The sequence below is a fragment of the Platalea leucorodia genome (assembly GCF_965183815.1).
Source record: "Platalea leucorodia genome assembly, chromosome: 8".
Lineage (NCBI taxonomy): Eukaryota > Metazoa > Chordata > Aves > Pelecaniformes > Threskiornithidae > Platalea > Platalea leucorodia.
Genome location: NC_138830.1, coordinates 3,839,837 through 3,865,546, shown reverse-complemented (window position 1 = coordinate 3,865,546; position 25,710 = coordinate 3,839,837). Strand labels below are relative to the sequence as shown.

Here is a 25,710-nt window from a genome sequence, read left to right as displayed (position 1 = left end):
TACCTCTCACATCACCAAAGCCCGATTTGAGCTCCACTAAGAGACCTAATTTGTTGGCCTGAATTTTATTGCCTAACAACTCCCCCCCCCAATTAGCGCAGCACCCCATATGACAAAGATGGAAGAGAAGTATAATTATCGGCCAATAATAAACTATTCTTTTTTTTTTTTTTACATTAGATAACCACGTGAGACTAACATGGACAAAGACCAGCCATAGGGGCTAAAGCAAATAATAAATATGTATTTGTGTGAACAGTTCAAGGCATGCAGTCAGGTTTCAAATGGCACCTACTTTCTTTTCTACCTTTTGAACAGATATGACTCAGGTGGACGTTTACTCCCCAAGGAACAATATACTCTCCTGCCCTTTGCTGCAGGTTTTTACCTTCTGAATTTTATTCCACACACGTCCTTTATCACTTCTTCCTTCAAGGGTGTCCATGGCATCTGCCATTAGCGACTGCAGCTGTGGCACCAAGATAAAAATTATCAGTGTGGAATTCACACAGAAATAACTTCTCTAAATACACAGATTAAAACCTAATTAAAAAATCATTTGTACGCTGATGATTTTATTACTCATCTTTCACACAATGAGCCTGCCACCTCATCTTTGCTTCAGCCATTACACTGTATTATTGTGGATATAAAATACTTAACAATGGGAAAAAATCCTCTGGAAAATTTCTATTTAAGCCTATATGTTTTAATGCAGTAAATGTTTATACTTAGTAAAGGAAGACTTGGGTCGTAAAGAATAAAGGCTCCACATTTCATTCTTTAGCTGTCTGGGATATTCTGCGTCGTACATGAATACTTTTTAGTATTTTCTCCCAAGGCTAATGTATCATAATTTAAAGCAGCATGTAAAACCTCACAAGAGGACAACACTAAAGCTGAGATGCTTTTACTGTAGCTGGAAGTAGCTAGCTCATTTTCCCTGCTTTTACTATCCTTTTTCTTTGGCAAACCCTCCCTTCTCCCCATCATTCAGCATAACAGAGCATAAAAACAAGGCTGACAATTTCTAGTGTGAACTATAAAAACAAGCTGTAGGAAAATACTTGCTAATCAGTCCTTAGTGTTAGAGGGAAGGCTAAAGTTCAGGTTAGTTGTAGTATTGCCTCACTCCAGTACCCTTCCAGGTTAGTCATAGCATTGCCTCACCCGTCACCCTTCCCAAACGCTTGAAAATGTTTCAGTTGCTCTTAATTCAGTAACAGAGAGACAAGGGTCGGATCCTGGGTGTCCTCCCGCGAGCAGCCATTAGCATCAGTGTTTAGGAGCAAACTGGGAAAAACTTGTATTTAACAACACCTGTGATCTTGCTGTGCTCTATTGGGTCTATTCCAACATGTTTAGTTGTTAAAGTGAACCCAAACAACAGTCTTTAGTGTCTCTTCCCAAATTAGTTACTCATTACAAGGAACTGGACAGTATAAGCATAAGCATTCATAGAGAAATTCTCTCTTCTTTCTGTACCTAGATGGGCAGCCGTCTAATATGAGTACGTAAGGTGATGAAACTTAAACCATCCGTGTTTAGGCTCATCTGTGCAAGATATAAAAATGCTGCCTTGAGATTCAAGGAGCAGATCTGTATTTCCTCGACTTTACCTTCGCATTCAGGTTTTTGAAGTTAAAATTCTTGGTCTGTGTCCCAACACTGGATAAAGGATACAGGAATTTTCTTTTGAATCTCTAAATAGATTTGTTGTGGTTGGTTCAAGCCTGCTTTCTCTGTGCTTGTGTAGCCATTAAGTTGTATCTTATTGGTCCAAACATTTGATGAAAATTTTTATTTTTTTTTTGGTCATGCATTAGTATTCATGAAAAATAAAGCTGTAAATTTCTGCCTCTGACTTTAACGCAAAAAGAGTCAAGAACCTGTCAGAAATTTTCCATCACAATACTTTTATGACAGATAATCTCCTCCTATGAATCCAGAATAGACACAGCCCAGAGATTAAGGGTATTAAGGGCAGAATGGACAAAGCACAGATCCTGCATCAAACCAGGCAGAGGAGGAACCGGTCAGGGGAAGGGGAGGATTTCTCCATTGCTTTTCTTGGAGTGATTCTCTCTGAAGAACTGGTTGAACAGCACCCACCAGGGCAGGGACCAGGACATCAGTCTGTCACCCCCAAGGGACCGCTCCGACCAAGCTGGGGACCTCACTGCTTTGGGCAAGAAGTTAAAACAAGAAACCTTGCCAATTAAAGTTTCACCGATACTGACATATGCCAGTGAAAAGTGCCCAGCGTGTGTTCTGGTTTTAATTTTTATCACCCAAAATTTTTCACCAGCTCTATTGGTAGAGAAAATGTGCATGCTACAAGAGCGGGCAGTTGGCAAACCACAGTAATTCTCCCAAAGCTGTTCTTTTTTGGAAAAGCCTCTCCAAGGAAAAATGCTGCATTTTTTAAAATAGCTTGTCCTCATTTGATTTTAAATAGAAATAGATTTCTGTGTTTTTAACAAGCTTTCATCTTGATTTATGATGTACAAATATGATGACATTGAAATCACAAACCTTGGAAAAATTTTCTTCAGGGTTTTTCCCCACTTATATTCAACTATTCAAGCTAACCGAAAATCTTTATTTTCCTGGTGTCTATGAATAAATAGTGACTAAAAAGGCCTCAGTTGAGGTTTTCTGTGCCATAGGTTAGGACTATTTATTTAGTTACAGGAAGACTTTTACAGAGAAGAGTTTATACTTGAAATGCCTTTGGGATCCTTGCTGTATCAGTGCAAATCGCACTATTATAAATTCAGTGTGTTTTAAACTTTATACAACTTATACTGTATGTGATAATAAACATTTGGCATCTTTAGCATTTTCTAACTCGCACAATTTAACTGCTTTGCTTGGTCATAAAGTCTTATCTCAGTTTTACCAATATAAAGTCAGAATGACCTCAGAGGAATTACTTTAAATTTTTATTAGTACAAGTGAGATTAGAATTTGGCCAGCTCAGTTTTCTTCATGGAAAAATTTAGGTATCTCTAAAAATGTTGCTGAAGAGTGAGAAGCACATGGAGACAGCATGGTGCTGTGATTCTGAGCCCACGGACATGGCGCAGTTGCCTCTGTAGCATCCATTGAGGGCTGCTGAATCACACCAGTACACCAGTCCTGCAAATGTTTCATCCTGCCTGGACCCCGGTGAAATGAGGAGGATGACAGGCAGGCTGAGAAAATGAGGATCTTTCGCTTGCTCCCTGGATGGTTTGGATGTGCAGACCCAACGATGGGCAGCAATGTTCCGTGCTTGAGGCAGTTGCGCCGAGGTAGGGAAATGGTCCCTACTGGCAGAAGAGGAGCCTGTGCCATGCGGGCTGATGCCACCAGGAAAGGTAAAGCCCATTAATCACTCCCTGGTGAAGCCGCTCTGCAAGGTCTTGCTTGCAGTCTTGTGCCTTAACGCTGTGGTGCCTGAAGTTTACTAAAATATTGTAGCTACAGAACATCCGAGCCTCCATTTGCACACACAGACTACAGTTATATTTTACAACAGGGTGACATGACAAAGAAAAATAAATGAATGCTGAATTAATACATTTTAATGCTCTGGACAGGATAGCTGTTAGAAATTTTCTGCCTTTACTCTTTTAAAAAACATTTTTACCTTGGGCTCGGTAAACAAAGCATATGGGCTTTGGTGAAAGATTTACAATCTGTCACTTAAATCTCCCAGCACGGACCTTCGTTCTGCCCAGTCCTACCCCTGAGAGACCGAAGACCTTTGTCTTGGGTGGCCTAGAGCCTCCTCCAAAAAGCTTTCCAGGGAGGTCAGGCTTATGATTACTACATGACAAGATACAGGCAACAGTGCAATAGCCTGTGCCTAACGTATGATGTACTGAAAATATTGTACCCTGGAGAAAAACCTATCACTGAAATATGTACCAATAACTCAAGACCCTTTAGTCAGCCTTGAAATGTGGGCCTGCTGAAGTTTAATACCAGAAAACTTGCATCAAAAGGAGAATGTCTTTTAATAACACAGTTTCTTTGCAATGTCATTTCCCCTTATCTCGAGCCCAGACTTCAAAGTCTGGCAACCACCTCCTGCAGTTGCAGGCCGCTGCTCGTCTTCCCTAAAGCAAGCTGCTGTGAAGCTTTAATTCTACAGAGCTTAGGAGCTTTGCAGGACTGCAAACAAATGTCAAGGGACCGGCTTTCGGAAAACCAAGAGTTTTGAGTGAGCTGAAGTTGGATCATCAAAATTGGACTGCATTTAAATGCAGGGACTGTGGAGGGACTTTTTTTTTTTTCTAGAATTAAATGCTGAAAATTTGCATGTATGTGAGCTCCCCCCCCCATCAGAAAACCCGACAGCCTCGTGGAAGAATTAACCGTGCGGTACTTTCTGATTGCAGGTAATCGATATATTCAATATCAAGCTATTAATGACTCTAGCCTTGCAACAGCCCTGCTAGTATCACTGCCCTCATTTTACAAAGGGAAAACAAAAGCATAGCAGGTAGACAGGTTTATTCAGAGACAGGGAGCAAGTCGTAGATGGAGCCAGTAAAGAAAATCTTTTCTCTCCTTTCCTCCCTCTCCTCAGCTTTAACTAGATTCGGCCTGTTTTGCTGCAGGTGGCTTCTGATGTTAGATATCTTAAAGTAGCACGATCTGAATAATTGCAATCATTTTCCCAGACTGATTTGGGGAGGTTTGGGGGAAAAGAAGAGGTTTTAAAAATATGCCTACAGATGAGTCATGCTGGTTCTATAAAAGTCATCCTTGCAGGTGATTAGCTCCTCCTCTGACAAGGCACTGCAGTCGGATTTTAAAACTACTTCAGGTCTGCACATTCGAAAAATGACTTCCAGAGCAAATTGCAGCGCAGTGCTCTGCCCCAGCCCTTCCCTCCCTGGCTCCCTGCCTCTAAAGGCCAAAACAAGTATTAGAAATAAATACTTACCAGTTCGGCATCCTGCTGACTGATGTCCTGCAGGTAGGGAAGGGTTGCTAGCTCAGCCATCGCTTGATTAATCACTTGGGACTGTTCCTCGACTCTCTGCAAACGGCCGAGGAGGCTGGCGTAATGCAACTTCTCTATCCCACGTGAACAAGCACAGAGATCGTCCTGTTTTCTCAGCAAAAGCAAGTAGGTTAGAGGAGAGTCGCAGAAAACGCACTTATCCTTTGAGTCCTGTGCCTTGAGGCTTATCATCATACATATTTGTGCTGGTAATACTATAAGCAATATGGCATCCAACACCTTTAAGATAATGCTGCTGACAATCTTTATAGAGGGAAAAAAAAGACTCTCTTTACACAGTCTCTCTAGTAGTACTAGAAAAATAAATATGTAGTCATAATATACGAGAAGGGGAGACAGCAGATAACAAACATGAATGCAATTTTCTCATTTGGAAATGGCTTTTCCATAATCCCCTCTGTTAAATATTATCTGACTTTTATGGATTGCTTTTAAAGTTTCAGTGAAGAGGTTGAGGGAAACCGTGCAGTGTGCCAGCTTACAGTTTGTTTGCAGACTAGGCAAATCCATAGTTTTCAAATATATAACCTTGAGGGACTAAAACCTGCAGAGGTGGTCTCTGATCCTCCTGGCAGATAGGCACATGGTAAATTTTAAGCATGTGAATACAGAAACTCAGCCAAGTGCTTGCATAAAATCTCAGCACCTGCTGAAGTGTTTGATGGATGGCAGCCTTACCACCATATTTTCAAAAGTATCCTGCTGCCAAAAATGCAAATAAGCACCCTACTGAGATTTTCAAAAGCAATTTGGCCTAGATTCCCGACAAGATGTAGCCATTGCATATCTGAATGCTCAGCCCTTCCGAGTGAAATTTCCATTCATGTAATCAGGGTTTTGAATGCATTTAAGTGCCTGAAATTCCAAGACCTGGCATCAATTTTCAAAATAATTTCCATTATTTTTAGTAGACCTTTGTCCTGGCAGTTGCACATGGTGGCACACTGAAGCTGCCATTTACATACGCTTCCAGGTAGGTGATTTTAAGTCCAATTGTATATTGAACAGGGTGAATGGAAAGTTTTGAATGACATCTATTTTTCAATAAATGGTGTCCTGTTTTAAAAATGAACTTCTCTTGGCAAAAAATCTTGATCTTTTGGTTTGACCTTGACCTTGGTTTTGCAGAAATTTGCACTGGGCAAGCATCAAGTGTTATCAAAATGACTATCAACATAGTTCTTGTATCAAGTCTAAGAATTTAGTAACAATGCTGTTCTTGCTTTCTATACATCTTACAAGAATAATAATAATGGAAAAAAGCTTAGTTTTCAGTCTAGAAAAATACAAAGAATCCTGGTATAGTTAATTTTATCTCTTTTAATATAATACCTAATATAATTGTAAAATAGTATAAAAGACAATGCATTGGAGACCAATGGCAGGAATGCAGCTATAATCTGGGAGCTCCAGATATGAAAGCAACTGAAAAATAAAGAGCTGAGCCAATGAACTGGTATTTCCATTAGCTGAAGGAGAGAATCAGGCACTGCACAGGGAAGAGGAGCTCTGGTCAGCAGTTCTCTGGAGTACTGCAGATAGCTCCAGTCAGCTGTGTTTGGAGAGGTTAATTTAAACCCAAGCATCATGGAGCAGAGAAGCCAGCACGGTAGGAGATACCTCTTTTGAGAGAAGTGTGGTTTGATTAGTCTATTAATGAAAATGCCAAGAGCTTATTATTCTTCTCAATAAACATAATGCAGGGCTAAATTCCAAAGAGAGCAAACTGAAAAGGGACGAGATAAAAGAAAATGATAACAGAAGGACCATTGTGTATAAATAGGTACAAATAAGACTGGGGTGGCAATTGGGCTCCTTATAATTCAGGTTGAAGGTCTGCAGTGTTTCACTAAGAGTAGAAAAGGCACAAAGCCTAACTAGTTCTAAGATGTATTTTACTCAATTCATGATTAGGATTTTATGTGACACAAAGTTGTATAATAGCAGGTGATTTGACTTGAGGAGCCAGGAGAGCCCTTCCAGGCCTACCTTCTTATGAACTTCTGTTGACCCACCTCTAAGAAGGGGGACCAGGAAAGCCTTCTTACAAAGTATTTTTATCACTTGGAGAGTCCTTTTCTGAGGACCTGACCTATATTAGTAGGAGACATCAGCAAAAAAAAAAAAACACATTTCTGTGATCTCTGATATGTGAAATTGTAAGTCTGACACAGTCTAGTTAGCAGGGCACTAAAGCAAGGAAAAAACGGAGCCCCATCTCCACCTGATCATCGGTGTTTGAAAGCCAGATAGCCATGTTCCCAGATAGAGCCGCGTGCATTAAAATAAGGAGAAGCAATCAGTTAATGAGAAAGAGAGCTTGTATCACCATGAAATAGTCTCACAACATTTTAGATGCAGCAAAAGGTTTTTCCCTGCTATTCTTGAAATCCGCCCAAAACCTTTTAGTGTAAGCGCTAAGAAAGGAGTATATTGAGTCATCAGCTAAGAAAGCAGGTAAAAATCCTCTCTCATCATGCTGTGTCTGTTGGGGGCTTCTCCAATGATGAAGAAAGTAAAGGCAAAAAGAAAACAATTTTTTCTCTGCTTGACTCTCCAGAAAAATATGAAAGCATGCCACGTAGCTATGGGAAACATATCGGGCATCTGTGCCAACATGCACTCTGTGGACATAGCAATGCTATTTAAGTTTATAGTAGGTCGGAAATAAATAAATAAATAACCAACAGCAGGGGTTTTTTTTAAGGGATTAGGAGAGGTTGAACATTGTCAGAGGTGGCGTTTCAGTGACAATAAAAAAATGCAGAAAGAGAAAGTAAATAACTGCTGCTGGCAGGAGGAAAAAATTCCACGGGGAGCTGAACCACATGATGAGAATTACATGAACTATAGCAGAATTCAAGGGGCTACTAAGCTGCAGTAAAAAACATAATAAAGTGGCCAAGCAATCAGATGAAGATGAAACCAGCTCAAGTAGGCACAGTGGAGGTTAAGTAAAGAGCAAACTTAAATGGAGACTTCAGTGGAAAAGAGTTGGCTCCTTTAATAAAGAGGAAAGATACACATTTGAGGAATCAGGTAGAAAAGTAACCAACAAATGCAGTATGTGGAGTCACAGTTGCACCCTGGTTAGAAAGGCACTAACATTTTTAAGACAATAAATGATTAAATTATGATGCTGTTACTTTCCAGATGGGTCTCGCCCCTGTTGTCTGGTATTCCAAGGAGAATTTAAAGAAATAAGTAAAAATGAGCAATTGATGGACTTTCTCTTTAGGACTTTATTCTTAATGGGCAGCCTTGCCTGAGGCGAGGGTCCTTCTGACAGAGCTTTCCCCAGAAAACTTTTTGCTGCACGGATTCCCTTTAAACACACAAACAAACAGAAAAAGTTGTTTATCCCCAGAGGCATCTTTAAAGACCTTCCTTCTAGGAGAGCAATAAGATCCTGGTGCCTGAGGCTCAGCCCTGGGACATCTTCATTCCTCTGACCTTGGGATGAAAAGGCACCTCCAAAAACCAGATCATCCTGTTCTGGATGGAGCTTGCCTGCTATTGCTAAATGCCCGGCATTAACAACCCGAGGAAAGACAGGACAGGTTTTCATTGCAAAAAGGAGCTGGAGAGCATGTGAGAGGTGTGAATCATGTGTCCTTTCATGTATTGAGAATTTTGGGATGATACCCCCACTTTCTGATTTTCTCTATGCTCAAGAAAGGAGTCATCCGTTTTGCCACTTCTATTTATAAATAAAGTTTAATTGCTGAATGCTAGGAGTGCTAAAGAAACAGAAAAGCAAAGTGGCTGGTCAGCCTGGATTTAAAGCAGGATCTGTCATATCCAGTACGCGTGGCATGTTTAACCATCGGCTTTAAGTGCACCACTTCACAAAAATCTGGAATGCCCCCCAGTAGTTCTTCTTTTCTATTGTGGAGTCTTTACCGCTATTTTTCAGCTCAAAATCTGAATGAAGTTGTGCCTTGCAAGCAGCTCTGTAGTGTATTGCAATAACAAGCGGAAAAAAATCCATCATAATGTTTCTTTAATGCCCTTGGTATCCTCCAGAAAATGTGTGTGCTGAAATCTGTATGTAGTAAACACTTTCCCTCTACTTAAAAAATAGACAACAAAACAGTGAGATCTGTAAACATATGCATCATGCTGTGAATCATATGGTAGGTTTTGTTCACCTTTATAGTACGAGCAGTCTAATAAGCCCCTCTGGCCACTGGTTCTCCTGTTGAGTAGTATCATGTGCCATCGACATGGGACTACAGCAGGAGAAAGGCAAACTGGTGTGTACAAAGCAGCAGAAATTACCCTGGTGAAATCAGTTGATAGAATAACCACTTGTCAGTGCTGGTAATCTCGATTGGAATACGAGTAGCTGAAGGTCTGACTGATACACATTTTTTTAAGGCACATACAATAACCTTTGTGTCGTGGTCTGTATTTCTGGGTAGATGAGGTTTATGGCATTTCCCCACCAGCAGCAGATGATGCTGCGTGGGGACCAGACTGCGACATCCTCCGTCACATGCTTCTTGCTTTACAATACACAAATGCCCCCTTGATTTAAATGGGACTGGCTGTTTTTTATTGAGAAAGGGGGGCAATAGAAAATGCTTTGCTTTTTTAACCTTTAACTTTGCGTCTTACCAAGTGGTGAGTGTATAAATCACATCATTAACTCTAAGTTGTGTAGCTGCAAAACTGAGGTGCAAGAACTGACTTATATTGTGTTGCCATGGCGTAATAAGCTCTGCTTTAGCACTGAGATATTTTTGTCCAAAAAAATCTGATTAGGACAAGCATTTTGGATTGTATGCTTGCGTCTGCAAATGAAGAAGAGAGCAGAAAGGAATGTTTGTTATATTAAAAAATATATTCTTTTATCTTCTTAAAGTAAGTTGTAAAGCCAGAGTCTGTACCTGAATGTTGTCTTCTGGAAGCTTTTAATTTAGTTTGTGTGTGATGGAAATACATTGGAATTGTATTTCTAGTTGAAGAAAATTTTGGAATACTTTCAAGGAAGCAAAAGTGGCCAAATCTCTGCCAGGCCCATAAAGAGATTTTAATCAGCAGTAGCAGAGCAGTTCTGGCTCTGTGCCTATCTGTATTATCAGGTATAATTGGCTTTGTCATTTGCTCTTTGGGTCAGAGGTTCTGTCTTGCCCGGATCATTCAGGGCTATGAAAACTGAAGAGAAAGTGAATATGTTTCCACTGATAATGGACGTGGAATTGGCAGCTGCTTGTTCTAACTCAGTGATAATTTCTTCTGTCTTGGGGCTTTCCTCCTCTCCATTAAAGCTCCCATACTGACTCCCTGGTGGCTGCTTATAAATCTATAGGACCACGATTCAGGCCTGTTATCCCATTCTTGCTGCCGCTGGAGGTGGCTCTTGGGTAGACCTTGCCTCAACCACGTGGCTGCTATGCTGACCTCCTTGGAAAAAAGGGAAGTTTGCTGGTGACTTCTGTGGTGCTGGGATTTCACCCTATATTTTTGGGAGCCCTCTTCTGTTTCAGCAAGAATATTTAAATGCATGAGGTCAGGTCTAGAGCCGGTAGAAAATATTGCTGTGTAGGAGCAGTGTAAATTCATACAGCTAGTGGGGATTGACTTGAGCAATCCTAACACACCACTCTGCTCTCATCTCTTACATGAAGAGTTTGTTTTCTTTTCCCTGTACCCTGGGTACCAGATGCCATGTATCTCTGCTTGAACCGTGTGGTCCTGTTCCTCCAAGTTCGTTTACAGAATAGGGCAGCTATGGGAAATTCAAAAGATATCTTAGTTCAAAGTTTTTTCTCTTCCTGGTACTCTTTAGAAACGGAATAACTGCAATAGAGGCATCTCATCTCTAAAAGCTCTATGTTATACCCAAAGAGAGAGCTCTGGGCTGAGAAAAATTTTAAAAATTGGAGTTTTACTGAGGCTTTCAGAAAGATTAGGATTTTGTTCTGTATCCAGTACCCACCCCCCGTCTGTTTATACTTCCAGCTTCTTAAATGTCCGAAGTGCAATGCGCACGGCAATAACAGATATTTCACTTTTGCAAAGATGCCACTTCTATTAGCCTGCACATCAATAACTCGGGCTTTTGGTCATCCAAAGCCAATAGCACAGGGCTTCAGGAAAGAACTGGAAAGAAGTAGCTGTGTGTTTCCTGGGGGACGTCTGCCCTCCGCCTGCTCCACCTGCCTCACACCGATATAGATGCCTTATGAGCGCCCATTTTGGCGAAGCACTGAGCACCTTTAGCTCCCACTAAGCATGTGAGTTCAAGCACTTACTGTTGTTTCAGCAGCTGCTCTCTGAGACTAAAGGAGATACAGCTTCCCCAAATATCTAGCTAATGTTTCTTCCTTGCTAGGGGGTTGCTAAGTAGCAGTTTTTGTCAACCTCCTATCTGGTATCAAAACCTAAGAATATAAATCCTGTGATTTGCTAAGACACCCCTGACGAGGAAATGGCTCTGATTCCTTCAACATACAGAAAGCTAAAAAACTGTTATTGCTAGGGAAAAAGCGTTAACATTAGCATTCATAATCTGGGGAGGAGAGGCTTCTTCCACTTATTTTCAGGAGAATAATTTAAGAATTGCATTAAAACAGTCTAGTCTACATGCAAATTTGATTTTTGACCTTTTGTGCTAATCAAAAGCCATGGTGCTAAAAAGCTGTGTACATTATTGCAGAAAGTATGGAGTAGAATTAACTAATATACCTTCAATATGGTTGTAACAGATTTGAAGGTTATTTCACATACTTGACTACATAGGGATCAGGATTTAAGTCACTAGAAAAGCTTCAAGTAGCAATTATTAACTCTTGATGGAGATCCTGGTGATATGTGCAGTATACTATGCGTATTAAATATAACGACTCGTTTTGGCGGTTATGTGAAGTAGGGATATAACCTAATAGGCCATAAAGATTTGAGAAAATTCCATGCAACGTGATTTTTAAATAAACTGGGTACACTGTTAGAGAATTAGGGCTACTTTTTAAAAGTATAGAAAACCCAGTTGAACTCTGTTCCTAATGCAATTCACTGAGCACTTCTGGACACAGGAGGAGCGTGTGCAGAGTGAGTTACCCACCAGAAAGCGCACGTCGTTCACAGACGCACAGGCTTCTGCTGCCACACAAAGTACACACCAGAAAGTGAATTTTATACTCACGGTTAATTTGGTGCTTCTTATAAAATCCATTACCGGCACGATCTTTTTCCCAGTGTTATCCCAATATCTTTTCGTTTCTTCTTTTGTGAGAGGACTGAAAGGTGCTTTCCGGTCTAGGAAATGAAATCACAAAACCATATACTGTGTTTATTCACATACATTTTCCATAGAGGATCTAACAAGGTGACGGGTAAACTGGAGGGGGAGAGAGGAGGATGGGGAGAGCTGCCTGGACAGTCAGGCCTGCCGGCACAGAGAAATGGGTCCCGAGAAAGCCCCCGACCCCCCTCATTTAGCAAGGATCAGGGAGGTCACCCCTGAGCTATCACAGCTATTAAGCAAGTTGGTGTACCTGAAAAGATTGGCAGTTTTCTGCATGACCACCGTTCCAAGATTTTTCCTATATGTTTGTTTCTGAAACCCAGAGTCAGTAGGTACTGCTGGGGAGGCAGAGACGGCCACTCAGCTGTCTGCGGCAAGATGTGAACTCCATGAAGATCTGAAATAGGGAAAGGAAAATAATTTCCACTGTCGCATTGCTTTTCGGTTGCAAGAGAAGTTACTTTTTTGGAGGAAAAAACGGGAAGTCTGAGGAGGAGTGAAATGTAATCCAGAAAGCTTGCCAAAACAAAGGTGACCAAACCAGCCCATCCAGCTATAAACTGGGTTTTGAAATTCCAGACTTTGCAACCTTTTTCATCAACAGTTTAAATTTTGCTGATGCATAAGATAAATCATGTTCTTCCCATTTATGCACTTTTCAATGCTGATCATCCAAAGCATTAATAACTCAACACTTCAGTAACATAACATCCTGATCTTTTAACTGCAAAAGAGCTGGTTTGTTGTTCCTGGAATTTATGAGGTTTGATTACCTACAGATCTGTGCTTTTACCATCACCACCACCATAATCCCAGGCTTCCTGCATGTCCTTTCTGATCCCCCTGTGCTGTGCCTTGTCCAGAGTTTGCCACTGTCGCTGCCAAACCCCCTGTGTATCAGCTGAGTCGGTCTGCCCTGACCTCAGCGAGGACAGATGTTCAGAGCAATTGTATAAACCACCTTTGCTTAGGGAACCAGACCGGTCCTTTCCTCCCTCCCCTTCCCCTGCAAAAAATAAACCTAGATTGAATGTCAGTGTCACTTTTCGCAAAGGAGTGCTCTGTTTTCAGTGAGCTCTGCTTTTAAGATGCCAGGCTGTGCGGTCACAGTGACAAATGGAGAACCCCACTCAGAGCTCTCCGGACTTACCCCTATATAAATCAAAGCGAGTGGACCTGATATTTCCCTTGCAGCATGTTCTGCTTCTGATGGATTCTCAATTTTGTGACAAACTGCATTGTATACTTGGATTTAAATGCGTATCTGCTCCTTTTCCTTGGGAATAAGGAAAACTTCGAAATCAGTTCAGTCCTTACACTCTGGCAGAACTTGTACTAAAATTAGACGGATGATTGTTACAGAATAGGCAGGTTATTTAAAATAACATGTTTATGAGATGTCTGGTATTTCACACCCACTGTTAAAATGGGGCTTAGCTCATTTTTTTAATTGCACCAATGTGAGATACAGACCTGCAGGTCGAATGTTCAGTGGTACCACAGCAATATTGAGCTAAACTTGTTGCTTGTGATGGCTTTTTTGGTGGGCAGTGTGATTTTAGGTCAGATCTGAATAGATAGGTTGAGGAACCCCTACTAGGTTGACTTCATCTAACACTGTTCTGAGTTATCTCAGCATCAAGGACAGAAAGGAGGGAGGTCGGGAGAGCTCTTGCCTGTGTGAGACCTCTCACATCGCTGCTTTCTCAAAAGCCTGATACCCATATTGGTTTTTCTTGGCTATCTATCCCATTTAATTCCTAGAAACCTTGGTATCCCAGAGCCTGCAATCAGAGAAGTTTGTGTAAAATGGAAGCAAGTCTTTTAACCAATAGATTTTTGTAAACAAACATATTTGAGGGGAGAACTGGGTCTATTCAATTTGTTTTATAATTGACTGAAGTACTATAGGACTGGGATCTTTTACCCCCCCCTTTTTTTTTTCTTTCCCTTATTGGCAGGAGTGAGAAAATGACTGGTGACGCTTTCGGAGTCATTCAGTGATTTATGCACACACGCTGAATTTCAGTGCAACATTTGCACACTTTTGCTGCTTATGTGTTCCTGAAGTCTCACTTTTCCTGTAAATTGAGGAGATCGTGAAATATGAATTTATCTTTTTAAAAATCAGATTCAGGGAGTTTTATTTTGTGCTCCTTTTAATGCCAATACTTTGGTCCCTGGAAATTCTCCATGAAGTCACATCAGCAAGTAAATTGTAGACAGGGATTTTACAGCCTCTCTGATAGATAAGTAAGTCCTCATTTTCCGTCTTTGAAGAACCCCAAAGCTAACACCAGAAACCCAATACATGAGTGGTCTGCAACTTGCAAAACATAATCTAGTTTTATACTGGTTTCCCAAAGCAAAACAAAAATGAACGAAACAAGTTTACTTGTGTTAAATATTTGCACAGTATTGTGGTAAACACTTTGTTTCCTAATTCCTATTTGTGTTTTTCAAATAGATCTTCTTTTCCTCCCCAAAGAGGGAATACAATGTGTATTCTTTTGGAAACGTTATTTAGCTGCAGAGTGCTGGGGCTCAGCGGTGCTGCAAGGACAAAGCCATCATCTCTGACCTGGGTGTAACTCTCGTGGGGGGTGGGGGGAAGCTACGCATCTACTTTGTGTGATGAGGATAGAGGCTTTCCAGAATTTGACCTGAGAAATGTACTTTTCCCTTTATGTTTCTCAATCACCAACTCAAAGCCAAGCATTATCAGGGTCAACTATGTTCCAGGTCACCAGGTTAATGATAGTAAGCGATGCCTTTTATCCCCCTGCCTCTCTTTTGCCAAAATGTCATGCCCATTCCTCTTGAAATAAGGCTGTGGTCACTAGAATTTAAGTGTCTGTTTTCTCCAGGAGATGCTACTTGAGTTCACTCTACCAGGAGATGACAACGGGCTCCGCAAAGCCCTTGTTCACTCTGGATCCTACTTGTCTTCAACAGGCTAAAGGAAACCTGGCTGTCTATTCCCCTCCCTGCAGCTGAGATGCTCTCAAAGGTGGTGGTCAGTCCATTAGTGTTCACAGAAGGGAGGATATTTTTGGGAAGGGAAGGTCCTGCCGCAGAGATGACCATCAGAGACTGATGGAAATCCGCGGAAAAGGGAACGAACGCAGGTCTCGCTGTCACCACCATACACTGCAAATCCACCTTTGAACAAAAGATTAGTTGCAATAATGAAATTCAACAACTGAAACATGAGGCTTCATGGATAAAAATCATCTTTATGGGATTTGCAGTGTAAAGTCTGTGCTTCGCCTAAGTACCAATTTGATTACCTAAATCATGTGCAATCACAGAGCAAATCTCAGAAGTTAATTTTCCCCCCAGAAGTGTAGAAACGTAAAGGCTCATGCTCCAGACTCTCTCAAACTCTTTTTGTCAGCCGTACACACAAACATTATGCAGCGCTTAAGAGCATGTGAAATCTGCTGTTACCTGTATATATGTGCTCCACGTAATCAGGGTGCTTTTTAGCAAACATGTCCTTTATCTTGTTTATTTTGTCAGCCTTGACTTCTGTCACAAATGGTGTGTACATAACCGAAAAAGATTCTTCTCTAGTGATGGCTTCTTCAATCATAGCCTAAAAAAGGCAAAGAAATGACACATTTCACGTTGGTTAACGGCTAGTTAAAAAAAAAAAAAAAAAAAAAAAAAGAAAAATAATTACTTTCACAGATGATATTTTCCCTTTAGTAATTGCACAGTCATGCAAAGATAACATATTTTGGTCTTGAATATTAATTAGAGGGGAATTTAAATTAGTTCCAGAAAACACTGCCTATCTATACTCAGAAAATCAATTTAATGGAGAAAGAACATTTGTAAACAGTTTTCAGTGCAGCGAGCCTATGTCTTCAATGAGGAGAAAAGCATTAGACAAATTATCTTTTAGATGAAAAGAAAAAGTGATTCCATGCTCTCTGAAGGTCACATCTTTCATCTGAGGGTTTTATTCAGTCCTTGGGAGCTGGTTAAACAATACTAAGCATTCATATTATCCCTTGGGTTGGCATGAATCAGACACTGTGCCTATATGGAATATTAGTCTTAAAATATTGCATTTAAACACCATTTGCATTAAGAGTAAAATTCACTCCTGTGCAGAGGGCAACACGAAGCTTATGAACCTTGTCATCCCTTAAAAATGACTCAAATGATGCATTGTGCTGGTCTTATGCAGAGAGGTGGATTTTACACTCAGTGGACCCCAATGAACTGGGGCCGAAACTGCCAGGAGGAGCTACCGGCCTGGAAAGAGCCTTGCTCGGTGCTCGTATCCATCAGTGCAAGGGAGGCTGAGCTGCAGTTCCTCCTGGGTTGGGGTTTGGGTAAGACCACGTTCGGCGCTGCGTCGGCTGCATCTGTTACTAGCAAAGATTCCTTCCTGACAAGGACAGTCCTTTCTGGAAACCGGGGAACTGCAAGGCTTCCTTAATGCACCTTGGCAAAAGCGTAAACATGGTTAATAGTGACAATACTAGCACAAGCTTAACAGAGATGGTCAGAAAAGCATGAGAGGAAAAGAGATATATTTTTTAACAGGGTGTATGAATCTCCCAGATCGCCTTATACACCGAAGTGATTCACAGAAAGTATCGTCACGGGACTAGCTTGGTGTTTTATTGACAAGTCCTCACTTTTGTTCTCCAGTCTATCCTCCACCTGTGTAAAATTATCCAAGACGTAGTGTGCCTCCGTGAGTCATTTGTCGAGCTGGCGACTGCTCCCACCAACCCACAACGGAAGGCTGAGAGTGCCAATTAGTTAAGTATCTATGTCCTTCTCCTTAATGGCTTCAGACAACAGGTCTTCTGATCTGGTCTTATGGCAGTTTATTTCCATCCTGTTTATTGGTATGGGGTGTGCAGAAATACCATAGAAATGCTATAATTGTTTTGAGCAGATATTGGGATAGGCTGCCATATGTGTACCCTGAGTGCTCTTACACTGAATACTCTGCCTGGATGTCGAGGGTGTCACTGGGGATTTGTTTATACTTTAGATTGCTATATTTAGTCAGCCCATTATCCTGCATTTACTGGAATGGAAGCAGTCTGGAGTGGGCAGTATTTAGCCCTGGAAAATTAACAAGCTTCAAATGTGTGTAATAGTATCATGACCACCCGGGGCTGTAATAACGTTCCCCCCCGGTGAGGAGGAGTTCCAGCTTTCCACAGGCACAGCTGTGTTATCCGTGGTTAATGCCACAGATCTGGAGGTATCAGACCAGAAAATAGCAAGTGTGTCCTCCTGCCAAGAGCTCAGGGGCCCATGAATGGATCCGCGCCCGTTCCTCCCTGCGGGAATACTTACCAGTCTGCACTGATTTATAGGAAAGTGATTTTAGGATTTCATATTTCTATGGACTTTAATTATCTTGTTGTTCAGGGCCCTTAGAGGATCAGTAGCAAAAGCAATGGTACCAATCTAGCTTTCCAAGGTACCTTTTTAAAAAAGCAGAGGCCTACTTGTTCAAGTCTTTGTGAATTTCATGTGTAAATATAGGCACAGAATTAGGTCAGCCTTATTTTGTGTGAGATGTTGGGTATTCTGCTTACTTTCTATAGCTTGGCAGACATTTCCTAATCTGGATTAATATGAGCATGTGAATGTGGTTTTGGGCGTATCCATACACTTCAGATTTAAAATACATGGAGTGAGGCAGTGAGATGAAAACACGAGCGGCTGGACCAGACAGGCTCTATATTCTGCCTGCAAAGTTCACCTTTGCCTTTATTATCCTCAAGAACGGTTCAAAGTCACGCCTATAATATCATTGCATTGCCATGTAGCCATGGCCACTCTGCACAGCATGCAAGTAGCGACTAGCTCAGAGGGCAGTAACGGTACAATGTCAGCCAACAGGGAAAAGAATAGATCCGTAGTTTCTGGTCAATACTGCTACTGAAGGTATTATTATTACCCAAGAGCATTTTTTTTCCCCAAGCTACTGACCCTGGACATAGATGCTATTTGTTTTATTATCCTCTTGGATTTTTACGGGGTAAAGTCTTTAAGGATATAAAACTTCAGTCCATAAAAACTTTGGAGGAGAAAACTTTATATGATGAAATCCCTAAGGATTTTTCTGCCTTTATGCACTGTCCCTACCCGTGGGTGAATATTTGGCAATGTGTCCAGAAAACAGGGATGTCTACAGAACATCATCTGTCGTGCTGTACACCATGCAGCTACTCAAGATACAGTCACACTGTGGAGAGGATTGCAAGGGCTCCAATGGACTTTCAAGAGTCCTTGCAGAGAGGACAGGACAACTGTTTTTTCCCATTTGCACGTGTTTTGGTGTCTTTGCATCCGAAGGGTCCTTTCTGCAATGTCCTCTCAGACACACCAGGGAGGATGTTGCTGTTCTGGCCTTGGAGTGGAAGAAGTGGCAGGTTCTTTCATGAGTATGGGCGTAGCTGCTAAAGTGATAAAGATGATGAAGAAAGATGACTTTTTTTTGCATATCTTGCAAGTGAGCTCTGCAGTGATATCTCATCACATGGTGCTACACTCCAACCTTCAATTCCAGCAGTTAGAAAAAGTGAAGTCCTTGAGATGACCTAAAACTATAAGAAAGAGCTCCTCTAGCAATGTACAATAATGTAAGGACTACGATGGACATGAGTCCACTGAATTTGGTGGTTTACCTTAGCAGCGGACAAAATCTATTGCTTCAGCAAAGATGCAAGGACTCACTCAAGAAAAGGCTGCAGAGTAATCTGATGATAGGGAAGATTTCTTTTTGTAGTTATGGGACTGACTCATGCTCTGCTATGTCAGGAGGTTTATATCCCTGTTTTGGAAGTGTGGGGAATCAGAGAAAGTCTGCAGAGAAACCATCTGGAGACAAAGTGTCTCAAGGAGTATTTATATTGTCAGCACTTCTATTAAAATACCAATTAATTCCTTCATGAAACACAAGCATCACAAGGTTTGAGGGATGTACTTTGCTATCACGACAATTAAAAAGCCAAAAGACATGCCTAAACAACAAACTTTGTTTTGATCAAGGGTTTAAACATATATTTGACCCAACAACACATACTCCTCTTCTCTGAGCACCTTGGTTCTGCCACACTCTTGCATTCTACCACATCTCGTAATGTTACATTTCACAGACCTTTTAATAAAAATTAAACTTTAGCCTAAACAATCTCATATTGTCCCTTCAACACCCACTAAAATTCTGTTAAGAGCTCATAAAATGAATAGGTAGATGCACAAGAAACAAAGCTTTCCCGTGCCAACTTTTGATGGCAAATGATATAACTACTTCCATATTTTTTATGAAACTCTTGCCATTTTGCCTGCTTAGAGCAGACATAGAAGAAGAAAAATGGCACTGTAGCAAAAAATTCTTCATAAGAGTGACAGTAGCTTTCCCTGCTACAGTCCCTAACCTTAATCCTCTTTAACTACAGAAAGGTTTAATTTGGAAAATCCAATTATCTTGACATCTAGAATTAGCCAAAAATTTAGATATCTTTCTAGTGCCTTATCTTGCAGCTGCAGTGCACACTCAGCCACTGTCTCATTTACAGTACAGCAGGAATTGATGCTTTTATTGATGATTTTTATTAATGCAATGGTATCAGTCAGGGTAAAGCCATTAGCCTCTTCTATGAACTGCTTCCACTCTTAGGCTGGTAGTTAGAATTATGGGTGCACTGTGGTGCAACCTATGTGCTTTTCTCTATATCTTTCCAACCATAAAGAAGTATCTGGCAGCCCTGCCACTAAGTCTGTTGCTGTTGTGATATGAATATCTTCTCACCAGCATGATCTTCTTACATCATTTTTTTTTTTTTTTCTGCGGGAAAAATAAGTAGACAGAATGCCAGAGCATATCCTTTTCTCAATATGTTTATGGTATGAATAAATCATGTATTATACAATAGATGAGAACTTTCTGCTTATCTGCCATGTAATGCCTCCCCATTAATGTAGGTCACATCAAATATCAGCTTATTTAGGTTCTTAAGTTATTAACGTATTTAAGTCGCTGCGAGTTATTTTGTATGCGGTATATTTTGAAAGCGGATTTGCAGAGCGCCACAGCGATAGATCCGTGTATTCTGCTGACTTCTGAAAGGCAGAGGCAGACGTATTGCAGATGGGTTTCCTTAGGCTTCAAGATCTGTTTGATACTCGGATAAGTATCTCTTTATGTTTTGGGAGAAAAGAAATCCATGCTTTATATCCTTCCAAAGAGATCACTATTCATTAAAGAAAAACCCCGGAATACATAAAGTATGGAAAAGGCTGGAGGCTGCTCTTGAAACTCCCTGTCCATGATGCCCGCAGGTGGGAAAGCAGGGACTGAGCTCAACTGTGGAAATACAATTCTAGTTTGGGGATCTCTCTGCCCACAAGCCTGTCCTCCAGTCTCACAAACTCACGTGCACGGAGACTTTGCCACGGGAGTCCTCAGCTCTTGTATCGCTTGCTGCCAACGGAGGATCTTACCCTTTCATTGCAGCGTGGGGTAAATGTGAAGGATTTCAGTGTTTCTTTGCTACGGTGGAGCGACCCTGAGACCAAGGAAACGGGATATATTTGCTTTGTGGGGCTGGTGGGGAGCGTTGACAAGGTGAGTCCCTGTTACTGCTAGAATTACGGTTTGTTGCCATCGGTAGCTACCGTGTGTATCCGTACCAGGCAGGACCTCTAGCTCCAAGCCTCCCTGCAGAGGTGGCCTCTGGCCTGGGCCACCTGCCCCTGTCCCAGCCGGGGCCTCGCGGCTCCCGGGGACGCTGTGATGTGAGCAGAGCCGGTCCAGCGGAGCGAGCCGAGCTCCCGTGCATAGTCAGCGTGACCGATGCGCTGTGCTGTAGGCCCTCGGCCACCCAGCTCGCTGCGGTGCAGACACGCTTCCTTGGCGTGGTAACCGAGGCAGACATAAATCTGCAACGGGGCAGTGTGGTAGTGGGTGCAAACATCAAAGAACTACCCTCGTGAACAGGCCAATTATCTTCTACATGAAGCTGTTGGCCAAAAATATAGCTTTTAACCAGTTTTGTTAATATTGCCCCTTTCTTAAGGATAAGAGAGTTTTCATAGTGAAAAATACCCGAATTGCAGTAAGGCAATTCACTGTGACTGCTCTGCGCAGCAGGACTGCCCTTCCAGCGCTGGGAGAAGCCTTTCGCCATCACAAGCCCCCGGCGGGGGTTGGGTCAGCTCCGCACGGCTCCCGCTGTGTCAGGAATGGGTCACTGTTTAAACAGCAGGGTTTTTTTGTGAAAGGGGATTATAAACTGTGCTCAGTTGAACAGGTTTGGTAGCCTGGGCTCAGAGAAACACCTTAACTCAGACAGGCAGAGCTAAAGGTTGAGCATTGCTGAGTGCTTTATGTGAATGTAGTGGGAACCACTGGCCAACACCTGGATGCTGCAGCCATCCAGTGATTCAGGAAAGTGCTTGAGAGACTGGGAGTGACCCTGGCTGGGAAATACTCCTGGGAGAAATGTGGGATACTTGCTGTAGGGGCTTTTCAGGGCTTTTAGCCCAAAAAGAGAAAAAAAAAAGAAAAGGAAACTAAAATGCAGAAAGTAACTGTCCTTCCCAGCACTGAGCTCAACAAATTTTAGGAACGTGACTTAAATGTGAAGAGATGAATCAGACAGCCAGAGATGGTGACTGATGTGCTTAGCCTGTAAAATGGACAGTACTGTTCAAAGGGGCAGCGAAAAATCATGCCTGAGTCATTGCAATAGCAAACTACTTTATGTGGCTGAATGGCTGCTAATTTAGTAGAAGACAAGTTGACTGTATATAGAGATGTTTCTGAAAAGCGACTTTATCTCTTTTTGTGTGATGTCCTCTGTAGTTCTTCAAGAGCAGGTGTGCAGAGGGAAAGCCACACAACCAGTAACAGTCCTGGGAACAGCACAAACTCCTGCCTGTAGGTTCATCTGCCCAAAGAAAGGAGATGGTATACAAAAAAAGGATGAGGATAATGACTGTGTAACTTCTTAAGGAGCTTTGCAACACAAGGGAACAATACGGGCCTGAGACCAGCACAAAATGGCTGGGTTTCTATGCTGATTTCTCAAGTTTCTTTTGTAAATCTTAAGGCTCTGCTTTGCAACCCAGTAAAAGCCAGAATGAATTGAAAATTCCATTTGTGAAATATGCACATTACTTCTGAGCTGCCCTGTAGGGTTTTTTAAATGGCCTGGAGCTTTGCTGGCCAGGTTGTTCCTGTTGAACATCTTTGAGACATGATTTATGGGCCTCTGCTAACAGTTAAAACCCTAATTAGGTTGGTATTTTGTTTCATATTGGGATTTCAACAGCTACCAACTACAGCAAGGTATGTGTTGCCTATTAGATTCAGCTGGTATTAAATAAATCCATCTTTCCTGAAATTAGAGACAATTAATCCATCTGTTTTAATAATTGTGACATTTAAACTAATAACTTCTCTTATCATGTAAATATAAGTATGATTCAAGCAACAATTATTCTACCGTGAATGATCTGGTAGCAGAAAAATAGAAGTAGGTAGAAAATATGTGGAGGTAGATATTATTAAAGAAGAAAGAATACAAGAAAAATGTTAAATTCCTTGGTTTTGTACATGTAGAATTGTTTCTGGAATGGAAATATCAGCAATAACAACAGCAATAAAAAGCTCCCAAATCAGTATCAACGTGATAGAAACTCTCTGTTATGTTATTTTATTTGCCTTCTCAATCCAGTTTTCAATTACTCCATATTTTTACTACTGTACCTGAGAGCAGTATGAAGCTAATTTTTGCAGCTGAGAGTTATATCTTACAAATAGTGTATTCCGAAGCCAGACCAGTCTGAATCCCTGAAATGGCATACATAGGAAGAGGCTCATTCTATCCTGAAAAAATGTTAGTAATTTTAATTTTAACAAGTTGCTTCAGCCGTGATGCAATGAGAACACAGGAAACCCATGAACTGGTCAGAAGATGCACTGAGATAATCTAGATACCAGTGCAGTGTCTTAAGAACGAGCTGATCTTCCTGCTTATGGGCCAAAATCTTCTTGTTCTTCTAATGTGCAGGATGAGGAAAATCATTACTTCCCAATTTTCCACCAGAAAATTAAAAGCTCAGTGCTTCAAGGCGAGTGTTGTCCTTCAAAATGGCCATAGATGCAGAAGACGGAGGATTTCCTATTGGTTTTTATGAAGAGGGATAAGAGAAATATTATCTCTTTTCTGACATGAGAAAATTAAAAATTAATTCTTAAAGCAACAACAAGCTCCGCAGACCTCTGAGGCAATATGGACTTACGCATATTAGGCACTTACTTCTGCCTGTACACACAACAGTCATTGACCTCAATGGGATTTTCCCCCAGATTTGATTAAAGAAGGGACTTTTCTGCAGTGAAGTGTGGCACAGCATGATCTGCTAAAATAGCCTCAAGAATTAATGAGGAATACATTTTCTCAGCGATATGATGGCCAGGCTGCCCAGAGAGGCTGCCTGTCAGCTCCTATCAGTCATTCCATTAGGAGGATTGCAAAACATCCCTGCCGTTGCCAGCTTGGAAACCTCACGCTCCATCGCAGGACACGGGTCAAGCGTCAGCACGCAGGACGGCTGACGGGCCTCGTTGCCGGCTGAGACTGCAGAGGAGGTTTTGGCTACGAAGAGCCTTTTCCTTTTAACTTTCTTGCCTTGGATCGTCACCCCGCAAGGTGTGAGATAAAGCTGAGCTCGAAAGGAGTTGACAGCGTTCATCGCTGCACTGTAGGTGTTCAGGCACCTTGCAGGGCTGGGTTATCATTTGCTTTATTGTGTGATGTTTGTATCGCTCTGTGCTTGCAACAGCCCAGATTTTTGAAATGGAGGCACCTGATGTTCATAACAGCAATGAGAGAGCAAAACAAATGCCTGAATACCCAAACCTCTGTGTCAGCCAATGCATGTGCTACTGGAAGCTTTCTCTGTAGCGTTGAGTTTAGCTAACAGAAATATTCTCAGAGACACAAGTTCGTGAGCTCTGCGTGCAGCAGTCACAGAGCCAGTATCTTCAGTGTGCTAAGAGCAGCTCTGTGATGGCTGCAATCTTGGCCAAAACACTGGGGTTGAACTGGAACTAAAGCTAAAAGCCCAGTTTGCTCCAATGCAAATGAAAGGTCTCCATTTGAGCTGTAGCAAATACACATTGGCTACATTATGGAATTAAGGCTTTTAGTACAGATGGTTATGGAAGTGTACAGATCCACACCTACAAATTTTGAAATGCCTTCCTGGGGTTCTGTTAGTTTCTGCAATGTATGCGTTGCTGGTGCAACGGCACTTAGTGTAAGACTTTGGCTCGATGGGATTGACTTTGGATATAAGTGCATAATGGACGCTAGAGCCAAACCTTCAGTATAAAATAGGCCACATGGTTTTCATAATGGAATAATAAAAGCAATTAAATTTGTAGCGTGCTAATGAGTTAAGCCTGAGATGTTTATAAATTAGGTAATAAAGGCACTTTATAGTAGGATGGCTGTGCCAGATACTGGTGGAATCAGGCTGTGACTTTCAAGATGTTTGCAAAGTTCATGTTTGACAACCGTGGGCATTTTTGACATTGTAGTATGGGTGTGATTTTTTTTACTCATGAAGTGAAACACGCAGAGTATATTGCACAGTATTTAGCCAGTGGAAATAGTTTACAAAGGTGTGAGTAAAACTGGACAGTTTGGAGAGGGACTTTTTCTATGAGATGAAATATCTCAAGTCTATTGTTTGTTTTGCTATTACCAGCTGCGAAATTGCATTGCTGATAATAAATGCTAGGGAGCTTACCTGACTATAGTAATAAGCAGGATTAAACTTTGTCTTGCTGCTACCACTCTGCAAATACCTACCATAACACATTTAATAACTTTTGCATTATTATTTATTGTGATGAACTCTATTTAACTCACCTATTTTTAATCTAACAGCCAATACACAAATCATCCAGTGCATATTCTGTAGTGGGTTATGAAAAAAAGCCCATCCATTCGATTATATCTTAACTTGGAATGTATATTTTTAATCCATGGAATAAAATATTTGCAAAGAGAAGGCAGCCCAACTTACTGAATAATATTATCCATTGCAAATTACTTTTTCACCTCTCGTCAGCATTATACCTTTATCTCAAGAGTGGAATGGAAGGTGGGTATTAATATTCAAAACCAACACAGGACATTAGATATTGCATATCACTGTACAGAAGATCCAGAAATAGATGATTTACTTTAGAGGGGATAATCAAAGACAGCTAATCAAAAAGCTAATCAAAAAGAATATTTAAAGTTGCCATGATCATGATCCATAGGTACATATACAGGGAGAAGATAACAAGTACTAAAGGATCTTTAAGCTTCCAGAGATGAATGCGTAATACAAATTGCTGGAAGTTTGGACTGGACAAGTAAGATCCCAC

At 41.3% G+C, this 25,710-nt stretch overlaps 1 protein-coding gene across 1 annotated transcript in view; it reads right to left on the bottom strand.

Annotated features, from left to right (window-relative positions):
* Nucleotides 1-25,710, bottom strand: part of SPATA16 (spermatogenesis associated 16) — a gene marked incomplete at both ends in the record, with an annotated part of 83,796 nt that overhangs the window by 13,219 nt on the left and 44,867 nt on the right. Inside the window, 5 exon segments of the mRNA XM_082319006.1 lie at nt 389-469; nt 4,940-5,104; nt 12,171-12,283; nt 12,523-12,669; nt 15,723-15,870. Coding sequence (XP_082175132.1) covers nt 389-469; nt 4,940-5,104; nt 12,171-12,283; nt 12,523-12,669; nt 15,723-15,870 — 654 coding nt within the window.